At 41.2% G+C, this 16,042-nt stretch overlaps 1 protein-coding gene across 5 annotated transcripts in view; it reads left to right on the forward strand.

Moving 5' to 3' along the window:
• col5a1 (procollagen, type V, alpha 1) overlaps positions 1 to 16,042 on the forward strand; it is a 102,063-nt gene that overhangs the window by 67,374 nt on the left and 18,647 nt on the right. For all 5 annotated transcript variants that reach the window (XM_034709436.1, XM_034709435.1, XM_034709437.1 and 2 more), the window contains 21 exons: positions 392 to 436; positions 587 to 640; positions 1,480 to 1,524; positions 1,884 to 1,937; positions 4,882 to 4,989; positions 7,900 to 7,953; positions 8,536 to 8,589; positions 9,370 to 9,414; positions 9,592 to 9,645; positions 9,734 to 9,778; positions 10,237 to 10,290; positions 10,383 to 10,436; positions 10,533 to 10,586; positions 11,174 to 11,281; positions 11,497 to 11,586; positions 12,128 to 12,181; positions 12,469 to 12,576; positions 12,686 to 12,793; positions 14,992 to 15,045; positions 15,745 to 15,798; positions 15,892 to 15,999. In XM_034709436.1, the coding sequence (XP_034565327.1) occupies positions 392 to 436; positions 587 to 640; positions 1,480 to 1,524; positions 1,884 to 1,937; positions 4,882 to 4,989; positions 7,900 to 7,953; positions 8,536 to 8,589; positions 9,370 to 9,414; positions 9,592 to 9,645; positions 9,734 to 9,778; positions 10,237 to 10,290; positions 10,383 to 10,436; positions 10,533 to 10,586; positions 11,174 to 11,281; positions 11,497 to 11,586; positions 12,128 to 12,181; positions 12,469 to 12,576; positions 12,686 to 12,793; positions 14,992 to 15,045; positions 15,745 to 15,798; positions 15,892 to 15,999 (1,404 nt within the window). The remainder of the gene's footprint in view (positions 1 to 391; positions 437 to 586; positions 641 to 1,479; positions 1,525 to 1,883; positions 1,938 to 4,881; positions 4,990 to 7,899; positions 7,954 to 8,535; positions 8,590 to 9,369; positions 9,415 to 9,591; positions 9,646 to 9,733; positions 9,779 to 10,236; positions 10,291 to 10,382; positions 10,437 to 10,532; positions 10,587 to 11,173; positions 11,282 to 11,496; positions 11,587 to 12,127; positions 12,182 to 12,468; positions 12,577 to 12,685; positions 12,794 to 14,991; positions 15,046 to 15,744; positions 15,799 to 15,891; positions 16,000 to 16,042) is intronic.

The raw sequence follows: 16,042 nt of genomic DNA on the forward strand, positions 1-16,042 counted from the left end.
TGTCTCCAGAGAGTGCAATCAATTTCCCTCCAGTTTTCTTTCCCCCTTTTTACCGGACGTCGGTATTAGATGTGTGTGTGTTTGTGTCTCCTGCATAGTGTCTTTGTGCACGTGCATGTACAGTATGTGTGTAATGTATTGTGAAGTCCCAAAAGGGCAGTCTTGGCTTTCAGGGGCCAGTAATTGCCGGTAGTGCCTCGTTTATGCTGTGCACTAAAGATGAAGATCCCAAATGAGATTGAACTGTGCAGGCGCTAATTCCACTTTCCATTTTGATACGTCCTCCAAAAGCTTTAAAACTTAATCCCCTGCTTAAAGGGACTGTTGTACTATTTATGGTGGTAATTCTGCTGAAATGAGATGCAATAATATTTCTTTTAATAATTTACAGGGTCACCCTGGAAAGGAGGGACCTAATGGAGAGAAGGGACACCTGGTATGTTACGCTTTTGCAGTTTGTTGTTTTTTTAAAGTTCAGACACATTTGCATAACATGAATGAATAAAGATAACAACAGCAGTGTGTTTGCACATGCACCGTTATTGTGATTTATCTACAAGCTCTCACCAAACATCTATCTCTCCAGGGACCTGCTGGCCCTCAAGGACCCATTGGTTATCCTGGACCCCGAGGCGTGAAGGTAAGATGATTACCAACCTCACTGAAATGAATTTTTGATGCCATAAGCTTGTGGTTCCCTGCAAATTGCATCTTTTACGGGCTAAATATTGCACATTAACTTGTTAAAAGCCTCAGGATAAGAACGCAGTTTCCTGTGACTTCGAAAAATGCTGTTATTTTCCACAAATGAAGGTCTGCTTTGCTGCTGAATTGCTTTTCGTTGGAATGATTCAATGGCTTCAGCTTTAAACAGACGTGAAAGTGATCTTTGTGGTGCAGAGATAACAGGAAAAGTCACCTTCGCAGATCTTTCATCACTCTATTTGCACAAGGTGGACCTAAGGTTAGCTAAAGGAGATGATAACAACTCTAAGATGCACAGCCCTTCACATGTTTTCTGTCATGAGTAGCTGATAAAACCCGGACTGAATAAATTCCTCCAAATGAATCTTGCCAAGAGGTTGTGATTGATCTGCTCATTAAAGCTCCCTCTGAGAGAGGGGATCAAACAAGTGGCTTGACTTTGAGTCTCAAGTGGCTGATCTGTCGAGGAAGATGAGCTGCAGAAATTAGTTGAGAAGATTTCAAGTGCTTTTAGGTTTAATTGCACTTTAGAACGCAGTCAAAACACAGCTAAATCCATCCCTTCATTGAGTCTTTGTTGACAGCTTCAGAGGAAAAAATGGCAGCAGCCAGCAATGAACTACTTTCTGACTCTGCTGCCTCATTTTTAGAAAGAGGCTGATGTCCATAATGGGTGCAAATAACCTCCAGGGTACACACTCGACATTCAGCCCCTTCTCTTTGTCCAGTCTGTACTCTGTCAGCTTGTAACGTCTGTCTGTTCTTGCATCACAGGGAGCCGATGGTGTACGTGGTCTCAAAGGACACAAGGGTGAAAAGGTAAGAGAGCTCCGGCTGTTGGTATGATAAGTGGCAGGGGGGGGTGTGAGAGGAAATGAATTGTACTAAAAATTAATTCAGGTCTTGCATGATGTGATTCACACTAATGATATTCTCAATGAAATCCTGTAAAAGCTGATCTGAATGTTGTTGGTACTCAGGCAGTAAAAAAATAGCGATCAGGATCAAGAGTTTCTATGGCAACAGCAGATCTAGCCAAGACTCTACAACTGTGTGTGTGTGTGTGTGTCTGTGTCTGAGTGTGTGAATACTACACAAATGGTTTTAACATCTGTATTATCTCATCCTTTCTCCTTTAATACATCCTCATCTTCCCTGCGCCTTTATTCTTTTTATAGGGAGAAGACGGCTTCCCCGGCTTCAAGGGAGATATGGGCATCAAGGGCGACAGGGTAAGGAGTCTTTATTTGTATTGAACTCATCTGTAATCAGCCATCTATCCATCAGGCTGCTTTTATAATCCCACTAGGGTCGATTGGATTGGATCAGGATCAGAGGGCAAAGTAGGCCCTTTCATTGTCATAGAGCATGAGAAGAAAATTAAATCATAGTAAACATCCGTTTAACAGACTATCTTATCTGCTTTTCCACGTTTCTTTTTTAGACACAGTGAACACAAGCTTGAACACAACAAATGTTACAAGCAAGTCTAGTTTCTGTTCTTCAGGCAGCAACAATATTTCAGGGGTTTGACAAGCAATTTCATGAAACAATAATTATCTTAGTTTTGATAACTCTATAAAAGGAACAGCAAGAAACAGCCTTGATGTAAGGCTCAAAGGAACAGCTTTGAAAACAAAACAGAAGGAACGCTCTGTTTTATAAACACATGCAAGGAACAGGCTAAATATGAGATATGAGATACATCTTGATCACAAAACTAAGTGAAAAACATGCAGGTAATAATTGATCCATAATGATAAAAGGATCTTTTCGACACAATACATGGTCGCTCTTGATAATACAACATAAGGATCAGCTTCATAATACAATGAAAGGATCAGCCTTTATAATACATCATAAGGATCAGCTTGATAATGCAACATAAGGATCATACTTGATAATGCAACATAAGGATCAGCCTTTATAATGAAACATAAGGATCAGCCTTTATAATGAAACATAAGGATCAGCTTGATGATGCACACAAGGATCAGCCTTGATAATGCAACACAAGGATCAGCTTGATACTGCAACATAAGGATCAGCCTTGATAATGCAATGCAAGGTTCAGCCTTGATAATGCAACACAAGGATCAGCTTGATAATGCAATGCAAGGTTCAGCCTTGATAATGCAACACAAGTATCAACTTGATAATGCAACACAAGGATCAGCCTTAATAATGCAACATAAGGATCAGCTTGATAATGCAACATAAGGATCAGCTTCATAATGCAACATAAGGATCATACTTGATAATGCAACATAAGGATCAGCTTGATAATGCAACATAAGGATCATACTTGATAATACAACATAGGGATCAGCTTGATAATGCAACATAAGGATCAGCCTTGATACAGCAACATAAGGATCATACTTGATAATGCAACATTAGAATCAGCCTTGATAATGCAACATTACTGCACACCAACTCCACACTAAAGCTCTAAAATGATCTGGGGTGTACTCTGACCCTCACAGGAACTTAGTGAAAGTACCAATAACTCCTGACAGGTTAGCCTCTGGTGGCCTAAGCCCTTGTGACAGCTGTGGATTGTGGGTAATGAGCAAACATAAGGTGTCGTTCCTATTGCCAGCTGTTAGTTTGTGTGTGCGTATGTGTCTACACGAGCATCCCCTCTTTGACTGCCGTCAGCCTGGATCTCAGAAAACTTTTGGAGACATTCTCAAGTCTGACAGGTAAAACCAGGAATAGCTGCATTGGGGATTTACGTTGTCAGACAGGGGGAAAACAAGTCTTTTACAGTGAGAAACATAACTCTCCTTAGCCCCTACTTCAAGCATCAAACCCCCAATCCCTGACCTGGTTGTCTCTTAGCCGGGCACAGAAAGGAAGGAGAAATCAATGGCACTTTAAAACCCTCAAACCCGAGAGAGAGAGAGAGAGAGAGAGAGAGAGAGAGAGAGAGAGAGAGAGAGAGAGAGAGAGAGAGAGAGAGAGAGACACACAGGGCTTCAGCCTGTCTCTCTCTCTGGAGATGTAGCACATTCAGATGAAAGCAAGGATTTGAGGAGGCCCTCTGCTCTGGATGAGACACACATGGACTTGAATCTAAATGACTCATTTTTTTTCAAGTATGCCCATGAAAAAGTGTGCATGTGCTCGCTCAAGTTGAAGTGCTCTCTTTGATGAGCTTCCAAGTGTGTGTGAGTCAAGTACAGTTAGCTTGATGCCGTTTTATGTGTACTTGAGTGTGGGCGTACGCTTGTGCAACTCCGCACAAGGCTTTAAGTAGATACCTTTCACACACCATTGGGTCCCCGCAGCAGCGACTGGTTGTCAGGGCGAGTTTGTATTCTGTCATTTAGTGTGTGTCCTGCTGGAAGGCGAGCACACGAACAGAGAGAAGCAATAATAGGATCGCTAACAGCTTTGAGAGGCAGGCGGCGAGGGAAAATAGCCTTCCTTGATTCTTTAAGCAACTTCGCACTCACATCAGTTTTAAGAGGGCAACTCAGGGTCATCCAGGATGGGCTGACTTGTTTGTTGAACAACACTTGTGACACCTTTTAAAGTGGAGGAGAACATGGAGTGCATGAAAAAACCTGGAGTGTCTGTGTAACATTAAACAGGACTGATTAACAGCAGCCGAAGGAAACAGACGTGTTTTAGCCCAAGGCTATCCTCTGCATTTTGCTGCCAGTGGAGTGTGTGACATTTTAAACAAGTGAAAAGATAATTAAAGAAATTGGCTCTGATATTCAGTACAGATTAAATTAAATACAGCTGATCCTTGAAACATCGTCAATACATTTTTAAATTTCAACTGTTCTGTAGATGTGTACAAAAGCTTTCAACTTAAATTGTTAAGAAAAAAAAGGATAACATGGCAGCTCCTCAAAAGTGGGAGAGGGATATGATGTCATGATTGACTGTTCCGTTGACCAATCAGACGCCTGCAGCATTCTTTATCAGAGTAAAGGAGGAGCAGCGAGAGAAAATGAAACAAACATTAACACAAGGTCATTGAACTTAACAAAACCATTATTGTCATCTTAAAATTAACACAGCAGTACAATCTGAATGTTAACACTGTGAACATGCTGTTAGGAAATAAGTAGACTCTAAGTTCATAAAAGTACGAGTTCAGATCTGATGTTTGCACTGTAACTGCTGTAGTTTATAAAAATGACTGTATGTTTTTTCCAGGGAGAGCTTGGACCAGCTGGACCCAGAGGTGAAGACGGTCCAGAGGGACCAAAGGGTCGCTCAGGTCTCCCTGGAGATTCTGGTCCTCTTGGCCCAAGTGGTGAGAAGGTAAGCTCTTCGTTTTTTTTTTTTTAAGTTTGGCTCCTACATTCTAAATCTCTCACTGATGCTGTATCCTCTGCCCTCATTTTGACACGGTTATAAAGACAGATTAAAACAAGTTGTTAGTCAGGATTGATCTGGGATCTTTGCTCAGCACGGCCTAATAAGAAAAAGTGCTTTTCCGATCGTTCTCTTCCACAAAGCAACCGATTTCTCATTGCTGCTGCCCTTGAACCAGCGAGGGGCATTAAATGGAATCAGGTCTTTACATTTTCTATTGTTGGATTGAACATCGAGTTAGCCTGTTTCTAAAAATACTGGGGTCATTTTTGTGGGAAAGAAAAACATCCTTTTCTAGTCGATGCAGCCTCTTAATGGTTTTCCATTAAGGCTTAAAAATTGATTGGACAGATGTTGAGTAACAATGAGGCTGTGCACGATAGAGCTAGTGAGTCATTAGCCAAAGTTGGATGAAAAGATTGTGACTGTGTGTCGCAGTAAACACAGTGTGTATTTGTCTATATGATCACTTTATTGCAACAACACTGCATTGTTCGACGTAGAAGCCGATCTGTATCTGGATCACACATGCGGTAGCAGCTGAGTCATTTTCATATTTAATTAGAGTCAGCACAGCAGCCATCGTCGTATGAGCCGGTTCTAATAAACACTGCTGTGCTAAGATGGTGCATGCATATAATTGAATGTAGTTTAACAACTTGAACAAGACTCACATTCCCCTTTGTTTACATTGTCACAGCAGTAAAGCTGCAGTCACGTGTGAGCCAGATGCAGCCGGCTTGTTTTACATTGAGCTTGGCAAGATACTCATTAGGAGAACAACAGTGCACGGAGACTCTACTGGTGGTTTTATCTGTTCTGCAATAATCCATGAAAGTAGGGGATATTTAATGCACCAGGATAAAAGGGACACTTCAGTGGCCTGTAAAGACAGTTGTATAACATGTTTAGTGTCTCTTTAGGGACCATTGGATGTTTTAAAAGATAGGCCCTGTTGATTGTTGAATAATGTGTGATGCAGGATCTAGTATTTAATGAGCATGAACCATAAAGTGTATTAAACAATGGACAGAACAAAAGCGAGATCAAGTGAATCCCAAACTTTTAGAGCTCCCCCTGGTGACCAGCTGTAGCATGCCTCCTCCGTTATAACAGATGGAACATGGTCAAACTAGAAAAACAAAGTACACTTCAAATCATTTCATGCTTTCTGTCAAAGTAGTAGGTTCTTATCACGCTGGTTTATGCACAAGAGTTGTGAAAAGTTGAGTGTTAGTTATATGATGTTAAAAAGACTCATGATTGACAGCTCTGTTGACAAATTCATGCCCCTGCAGCGTTCTGTACCAGATTAGCGCCCACTGAGGTGGTATTTTGGCTTCACGTCCCAAAATGGAAGGAGATGGAGGCACACTGTTCGTATTAATATACTTGAACCAAAATCATTTGGTCATCTCATCCAACAAATGTTTTTCTTACCAGTTCAAACCAGTTTTCAAATCAGTTTTATTTCATTTGTAACTCTTTATCTCTCATACATGAGAGATAAAAAACACCCAGGACTGTGACTCATAATAACTGAACGAGAGTCAGAGGATACAAATCTAAAAATCCCCAACCTGTCCATGCTGCCAGTTGACAGTAATATTTGCTAAAAAGAACACCGCCTCTCCTCCAAAAGAAAAAAAGAAAAACACCCTGGGTGAAAAGAGAGAGAGAGAGAACACACTTGGGTGGGAATCAGCAAGAATTCAGTGTAGTAGATCAGGCAGAGTTTGCACAAGGAGACATAAATGCAGCTAGTTATGAATACATAAAGGCAATTTCACCACTAATGGCATAAAAAGCATGATAATATACACTACCAGTCAAAGGTTTGGACACACCTTCTCATTCAATGTTTTTATTTATTTATTTTAATTATTTTCCACATTGTAGATTAATACTGAAGACATCAAAACTATGAAATAATCTGGTTTTGCCATAATCTGGATTACAACAGTAGTCAAATAGGACTATCCATTGTGTGCTAACCCTACCTCTGAACAACACAACTGATGGTCTCAAACACATTAAGAAGGCAAGTCATTCTACAGTTGAACTCTTGACTCTTCTAATGTTGATTAGAAACCATTCCAGGAGACCACTTCATGAAGCAGACTGAGAGAATACCAAGAGTGTGCAAAGCTGTCATGAAGGAAAAAGGGGGCTACTTTACAGAATCTAAAATATAAAACATATTCTGGTTTGTTTAACACTTTTTTGTAAATTAAATAATTCCATATATGTTCTTTCATAGTTTTGATATCTTTGGTATTAATCAGTAAAATAAATACAAACCTTTGAATGAGAGGTGTTTCCAAACTTTTGACAGGTAGTGTAGGAAATAAAGGGTCTGAGGCTGAAAAGTCAGTGTTTATTTTGATCATAAAAATGTAATTTCTATTAAAGAAAAGCTTCAAAAATGTTGGATTTTGCTACCAGTTATAGTTCTTTAAAGCTCCTGTGAGGATCTTTTGATTTGTGTTGTTTGTGGCTTTGGTTTGATCGCCCAAAGAAGTTGCCATCAATGCATCTCTCCTGGTATCATGAGTTATACAGTTAAAACTTATCAAGATTTAAGGGGCGCTGTTTTGGCCTAGTGGTTAAATCGCAGAGGCGATGGTTCTTGAAGCGTGTAGTCCTGGTTTGGTTCCTACCTGCGTCCCCTTTCAGCATATCATCTCCCACTTTCTATCCTATCAATAAAAAATGTATCCTATCAGACAATGTCAAAAATGGCCTCCACACCTTTGTGAATTCTGACTCAATTGTTTCTCTGATCTGTCTTTCATGATTCTTCCAACTTTAAAGATGTGTGATACTAAAATCTAATGTGGCTTTTTTCATTCACAGGGTAAACTTGGTGTTCCCGGATTGCCAGGATACCCAGGAAGACAAGGACCAAAGGTAACTACACACACACACACACAAACACATGCACACATGCACACAGTCCTTTTGATAAGCCTGTGCATGCGTGGTTAAAACACTTGTATTATATTTGTTTATTCTTGTGTCTCTACTTTGAGATCCTGTCACTGAATGACACAGTCATTAGCTTCCTGATTTCAGAAGGAGTTACAATAAAAGCATACTGATAACCAGGCTAAATGTTTTTTTTCCAAAGTGTCACTACAGACACGCTTGTTATTCAAAGAGAATAAAGAATGGAGGCATCTGCATGTGAGGGCTGACTCTGTGAACTATTTATTGATGGCTCACCCTTTAGCCTCTCTGATACAAAGCCGCAGTCTGACAGCCGGACATGCTTGAAGCTCCCTGATCAAAGAGACACGGATTTGAATATGCAGTTTGGTGTTCAGCCCTCAGCATCTGATATGACAACAATAAAACACTGCTTTTATTTACGCTGCACTCAATTCCCCTGCTGCATTTAATATGCTAGGTGGTATCTCAGGGAATAAACAAGGGATATAATATTTAAAGTTTGTCTCTGGAATGATTAATTGCCTTGTTTGTTGCACACAGGGATCTCAGGGTTTCCAAGGTTTCCCTGGCGCCAACGGAGAGAAAGGAACTCGGGTATGTCAGAGAGACTTCTTATTATTCCTCTCATTCCGACAAGAGTTGGATCAATAGTGGGGTTTGCAGGAGATGGGCTCCAGATTTATCAACCTGGAGGAAGCTTCGTGGCTCTGAAACAAAAGATTCCTACCAAGGACAGAAAGACGATTGCATTTCTGCTTTCTTACTGCTAGCACAACTCATTCTGAAAGGCAAAGCATTGTTTATCACTTTGTGCTACTTGGGCAATGTTTCATTTTCTTTGTTTAAGGAATGGCCCATTAGGTTGCCTGTAAGAGTAATGGTTTTTCACCACGAATGGAGCATGGGCAAATAAAGCGTTTCATCTTCGCAAAACATTTGTGAAGTATATGCAACCCAGCTCCCTGACAGAACGGGAATAGTGGCATCAACGGAGTTTCAAAACAATTGTTTGAAACTTAATAGGAGATATAACTGTTTTCCTCATTAAATTTGCATGCGACCACTGTAATTTAGAATCCTTTTATTGTGTATTATTGTTTGTGGAAGTGTCCCATTTTGAAGAAGCATTAAGAGATGATGAACGTTGATGAACAACTAATCCCTAATCAATAATGAACGATGATCTCTCAGCTCCTAAATGACCCCACTCTGTTGAAGTGTGTTTGCAAATGCGACTGTCGGCTGGCATTAGATTCCTTCTTGTAGAGGATGCAGCCTCTTGATGATGCCACTCCTTTGATCATTGTATGTGTGTGTGTGTGTGTGTGTGTGTGTGTGTGTGTGTGTGTGTGTGTGTGTTCCTCGTGCCCACAGGGAACAGCAGGAAAGCCTGGCCCACGCGGACAGAGAGGACCGACGGTGAGTCTTACTCAGCAGACTCGTGCTTTCGTGCAGATGGCCAGCTTGGCACCTGAGTGGAAGTGGAGGTTCAACTTGAGCACGCTCGGGGGAACTCCCACTGATTCAATGGTGTAGGCTACAAATACCTATGAGAGCCCTTTTTCAGATTGTAACCTTTTTTAAATTCTACTTCAGGGCCCTCGTGGAGAGAGAGGAGCAAGAGGACCAACAGGGAAAGCAGGACCAAAGGTGCAGAAAAGAATCCACTATAAATATAACATTTTTAGCACAACCTTTGGCACAAGTTTAACATTTATCTTTTATTCTTTCTCCTCAGGGTAACTCAGGAAATGACGGCCCACCTGGACCTCCTGGTGAGAGGGTATGTACCAAGCAAACAGCAATCTCTGGTGTTCAAAAATGAAGCTAGTGCAAAAGGGCAAAAAGCTACAGTTCCTGGAGTGACCACTTGGGGCAGAAAAGCAAGAAGCCAGTCAGAGCCCAAGTTAACAATTGCTATAACTCATCTGTTTTGATTTCATTAAGGCTAAGAGTTATGTACAGTTTGGCACAATTAGGGGCGTGGCTGATTTGACTGACAGGTGGAAGTGTTGTAGCCCTTCACCAGAAAGCTAGAGCTCTGCCAAAAGTCAGTCGTTTCAGCATTTCCAATATGGCTACCACCATTTTTGTGCTTCATAATGTCTCTTCAGAAACGATTGATTGACGTCACTAAGGTTACATCAATCTTTTCATCAGTCTATGTTAGATAGGATAATTTTATCCCACTTAAGTTTTCTGTGAAGTCTTTATTTACAAGATATCTTTTGTTTGTTCCAGGGTCTGCCAGGACCTCAGGGACCAACAGGTTTCCCCGGACCAAAAGGCCCTCCTGTAAGTCCAGTTTCATCCACCAAACACAACTCTACATCTTTATCATCTGTCAGTCTGTGAACTCAAATGTCTGTGTCTGTTTTTTCTCTTAGGGACCTGCAGGAAAAGACGGTCTGCCTGGACATCCTGGACAAAGAGGAGAGACTGTGAGTAAATCGCTCTGATTACTCATCGCTTGATCTGAATTCCAAAGAGAGCCTTATGCTACATTTATGCTTTTCTTCTTCTTCTGTAATTCACAGGGTTTCCAAGGCAAGACTGGACCACCTGGCCCTCCAGGCGTTGTTGGACCTCAGGTGAGTCATGGTTGCAGTCCATCCAACAGTGTTGCTCACTTATTTGTGTTATCAGTGATGTTTTCTTGTGACACTTGTTTTAGTTGCACAGTTTGTAGTATTTCATGCAAAGGTTTACTCATTTGGAAACCTCTAGATTATTGTAATGTTGTATCATTCTCAGCATTTTGTCCATTCAAGCAAAAGTTTGCTTTGTCCACGTACCTGTGTCACGAGCCATGACTTGAGTGTTGTTTACCCTCCGTCATATTATCACCGGGCTCTTCATCCATTATGCATAACGATGCAACAGACCTTCCCTCCCAGCCGCTGTGCTAATGCCAGCTGAGAGCATTGACAATAACGAAGCTGTATGTGGCCTTAATGACTAGTAAGCCTCCCACGCAGCAAATGCTCAGCTTCTCCTCGCCACGTTTGGAAGACGAAAAAAAAAAAAAGACGGAGAAATTGTAACATCGTCTTTGTGTCAAATCGCTGATTTTGCTCACAATGTTCCTCTCGATGTAGTTTGGCTTCTTCACACCTCCTCTGCCACTTGGATTCGTGCTGCAGTCTGATTTTATTGCTGTTTTCAATTGAATTTGTAGGGACCAACAGGTGAGACTGGACCAATGGGAGATCGGGGCCACCCTGGACCCCCAGGCCCACCTGGAGAGCAGGGTCTACCTGGAGCTGCAGGGAAAGAAGGAGCTAAGGTGAATACTGAAGCTCTATTTAATATGTTGTCTTTTTTAACACCCCAGTTGCATAAAAAAAACTGTAATAACACTGCTGTCTCCATCCAATCCTGAGTTTAAGGTTGATCTGTCGATTTTAACACTCTAATTCAAGTGTCGTTCACAACATGTAATCACACAAGCCCTACTGCTGCATTCAAAGGATTGATGGTACTGTTTTTTTAAACCACCAGGGTGACCCCGGTCCTGCAGGCCCAGCAGGTAAGGACGGTCCCCCTGGACCAAGAGGTTTCCCCGGAGAGAGAGGACTGCCTGGCCCTGTGGTGAGAACTGCCTTCTGCTCAGTACAATGGCATCACACAAATCCAATATCTCTCACAGCTTGCTTATTGCATAATAGTTCTGGGCTATTAAATCGACTGTGGTGAACTTCAAGAATCAGACATGATATGAGATCCCTGAGTGGGCTCTAGCACAGGAACAGCGTGCTCCAGGCTGCTTATTTTTTATTTTTTATGTTTTATTCCAACTTGACAAAGTCGTGTCCTCGTTGTTATGCAATTCACGTTATTTACTTCCCGCTAACTTGTTAGAAACGGCAGAAACGCCTTTTTGTTTAACTCCAGGATGCATAAATAATGCCGTACACCTGTTCATTTGTTATGTAAAGGACGAAGCTCCTTTTTTTTTGGTAAATAACTGCTATCCTCATCTGCTCTCAGCCTCCACTTCAGGGAACTATAGGAGGTTTTCCACCTCACGCTGAGCCTGTTTGAAGATAGCGAGTCCAGTGAAAGGCAGGAAGTGTGCTTCTCCAGCAGATGTGTTTGTTTTCTGAAGCCTTGGTTTTATTCTGTTCCACAGGGGGCTCACGGACTGAAAGGGAATGAGGGTCCTCACGGCCCACCTGGCCCTGCTGTGAGTACAATTTACAGCATCCGCATCCTCAGTTTGTCACTCTCACTCGCTCGCTCTTACACTCTGCTTTCTCTCTCTATCTCTGGGATTTGCCTTTATAGTGAAGTACCCACCCTCATTTGTTAACAGCTCTTATATAATTTAATGATATGCACAGTTTTCTGTTATATAAGAAAGGTCTTTTAAGTTAATGTACGTGCATTATGATTTAATTTCAATCTTAAATCTTCATGTGTTTGGTATGTTCACTCTGTTACTCTGATTGCTAACTTGACCATGTGGTGTAGGGTTCTCCTGGTGAGCGTGGTCCCTCTGGCCCTGCTGGACCTACAGGCCTTCCTGGTCGCCCTGGCCCTCAGGGACCCCCAGGACCTGCTGGAGAGAAGGGTGGACCGGTAAGACCATCTCATTGTTGAAATTGTTGTTGAAATCAGGAAAAACACTTCATTGAAACAGCGTAAGAAACACATTTGTGTTTGTTTTTTGCAAATAATAAAAATCTAGGGAGAGAAAGGACCTCAAGGCCCAGCTGGTAGAGATGGTATTCAGGGACCTGTGGGTCTGCCAGGACCTGGAGGTCCTCCTGGACCACCTGGAGAGGACGGAGACAAGGTGAGTTGTATTTGCATGTAGAAGTAGTACGAAAAGTTTAAAACTTTGTTCTTTTTTATTATGGTGGGACTTAAAATTAGTAGTTTGGTGATTTCCTAAGGATTTAAGTTATGTGAAAAGAGAGTTAATACATTTATCAATTTTCCCTTATTTAATCCCTCAATTTATTTGTATCTTATTTATGGATAAATCCTACGTTTTTTTTTAGTAACAAGAAATTTGTCAGACCAGATTAAACCTCTATGACTAAAGCATTCAGGTGAAGATAATTACAGTAATGACCAGAATATACAGCTTTTTTTTGTCCTTACACATATCTGAACAAATGGCATTGTCTTAGACTTGGATTCATCATCTTATATTTGGATTTGGATTTATCCAGACTTTTGAATGCCAGTATTCAGTCAGTAAACAGTGTCACTTATCTGTAAAGAGAGTATACACTTCATGACTGAGGCCAGCTGTCACTCACAACCACAGCGCAAGGTGGATGAAAGATGGAGAGAGACAGTGATGGTTTCAAAAAAAGGGAGGCAAGGTTATTCATCAAGTAAGGTGGAGCTATAAGGCCTAAGATGAGATATTCTAAGATAGTGGTTAGTGAGCACAAAAAATGTGCTGTCACAGAATGCAATGTTTGAAGATGGCGGACCCAAAAAGACTGTCTGAAAATGCTAACAGAGAAAATCTTGACATGGTCGTCAGAGCGAACGCTACCAAGAGACTGACAGGAGAGCGTATGAGTATGTGACTGACATCAGATCGATGATATGTCATTACCAGAGCTGTTGTCCAACTGACAGCCTTGGAGATCACCACAGAAGCTATGTATGGATGTTTTTGAACTGAGACAGATGGTCTAATAAATAATAAACAAGAGGTTATTTTTAGTTTTATGGCATTTATAGTAGAAACAGTTCCACAGGTGCTTCATTTACATATGAGATTATATTTCAATTTAGTTTAAGTGTAACATATTAATCTAAAAGACACTGAAACACAGCACAATTACAATTTTTTCCATAAAGTAATCTTGAAAGAGGGAGAGGTCATCTTTTTATATTCTAACCATTACGGTATAATGAAATCCTTTAAAGCTCCATTTAAACTTCCAGTCTTTGAGCTCTCAGCACACACAAGCACACTCCAGTATCTGTACATGCACCCAACCACCTTACAAAGACACCTAACTTTACAGCAGAGATCTGAGGCAGATACCCTCTGGTCTCCCTCCCTGTGACCTTAAACGCTCTGAGGGGAATTTGTCTGACAGAGCTTGCATCGATCAACAGATCTTTAAAAGGTGAACCTGCCTTGTTGCAGCTTTGTTCTCCTTCGCACAAACAGTAAGAGAGAAGAGGAGGGAGGTATTTTTTTTGTGGCAGTGACAGAATGTGTGAAAGTGACCCTTTAGTATTCACAGGCAAGAACAACTTCTCATTCCGCTCTGAAAACATTTGCAGGAAGATCAGCTACAGAGATACTCTGAGGATAATCTCTCATCCTTTGAAGACCGCCTCAGTTCTTAACGGGCCTTACAACGGTCCCCGTGGTGCGGGCGGACACAGAGAATACAGAGGGGTATTTGATATGTAGATAAAAAAAAGGATCTCGCAAGTTAATGTTTACACACACTCTCTCATTATAAGTGCAGTCCACGGGGATAGAAGAACCCCAGGCATTTCTTTAAGACACTAATACTGCTGCACAAAAGCGCATTGTCTGACTCAAACCAAATAGTAAATGCCTCTAGCAGTTATTAACATTATTTCTCCAAACACCCACAGCATGGGCAGGCTGTAAAACGAAGGTGTAAGGTTCTTCTCTTTGGGATTGGTGGTGCAAACAGGCGGCGATGGGGACTTATTATCTGGTCCGCTTTGGCTGGTAGTAGCGCCGGTGACTCATCGTGATAAGCCCCCTCTTTAGATGTGGATTATATTTGCCATTATTTCTCACAAAAGGAGGGATGTAATTGAAATACTAATGGACATATTTTTATAGAAGTGTCTCCCCGAAAGGTGTGATATGGTTGAGTTGAGATTTGATGGTGCCACTGATAAGTCAGGCTGTGTTCTCCAGAGTGTTTTATATTTTTATCACTATTCATTGTCACGTTTTTTATCTCACTCTCACTTTTGTATTACTTTGAATTTGTGTCTGGGCTTCACACTGTGATCATATTTTTCGTTCTGCAGGGAGAGCTTGGAGAGCCAGGACAGAAAGGAAGCAAGGGTGACAAAGGAGAGCATGTAAGTGACTTTTTATTTCACAAAAACATTACGTTGTTTTATTTTTGCATGTTATTTTAACTTTAACTTCTCACTTCAGACATGTGGTTCATTCCCTGTTTTTTAACCATACTTTTTTTAAACACACATCTTCTTAAAACCTGATGATTTTATGACTTGTGTGTTTTATTTCACATTATTCTGATGCTTGAGATTTTAAAGCTCCTGTGAGGAGTTTTTAGCTGTTCATAAAACAGACCGAAATTAATACCAATGTCTCTTTATGACCTATAAAAGCAAACAAGACCACCAGTGAAGAGACTCATAACTTCCATAAAGTAATTCTTAATACTTGAACCAGCTAGCATCTGACAAGACATTAACTGCAATAAAGCACAAAGCAACCTCTGTGAGTGTAAAATTACACTGCAAAGTTTCTTGATAAGAGACTCATCTGACTGTTAAAATAAAGCAGCTTGTGATTTTGTCCAAAAAAGACTACTTACACATATAGAGGACAAAATCAGCCAAGAGATAAGACATGCTGCTTCGTCCACAGGGGGTGCCAAAATCAACACAAACCCAAAGTTCCCCACAGGAGCTTTAGAGCTTGAATTAAAGACTAAAAACTAAAATTGAGTTCATCAGTTTGACAGTTTTCATGTCTATTGAAGAGAAACTTGATGATCATGTTTTCAATATCTTCCCTCTACTCCACAGGGTCCACCTGGTCCCACCGGTCCTCAAGGGCCTGTTGGAGCTCCTGGTCCTGCTGTAAGTCTCCACTTTGCATTGGTTGATTTCATCGGTAAACCTCTTATCTTCAGTATCATCAACTCTTTGGTCTCCTGGTTGTGATTACTTCAGGGTGCAGATGGTGAGCCTGGTCCCAGAGGTCAGCAGGGTCTGTTCGGTCAGAAGGGAGATGAAGGATCAAGAGGGTTCCCCGGACCTCCTGGACCAGTTGGTCTGCAGGTGCGGACTCAAATTGAAATACAGAATGGGGTTAAATGTTACT

This window comes from Notolabrus celidotus, chromosome 19 (assembly GCF_009762535.1).
Source record: "Notolabrus celidotus isolate fNotCel1 chromosome 19, fNotCel1.pri, whole genome shotgun sequence".
NCBI classification, from domain to species: Eukaryota; Metazoa; Chordata; class Actinopteri; order Labriformes; family Labridae; genus Notolabrus; species Notolabrus celidotus.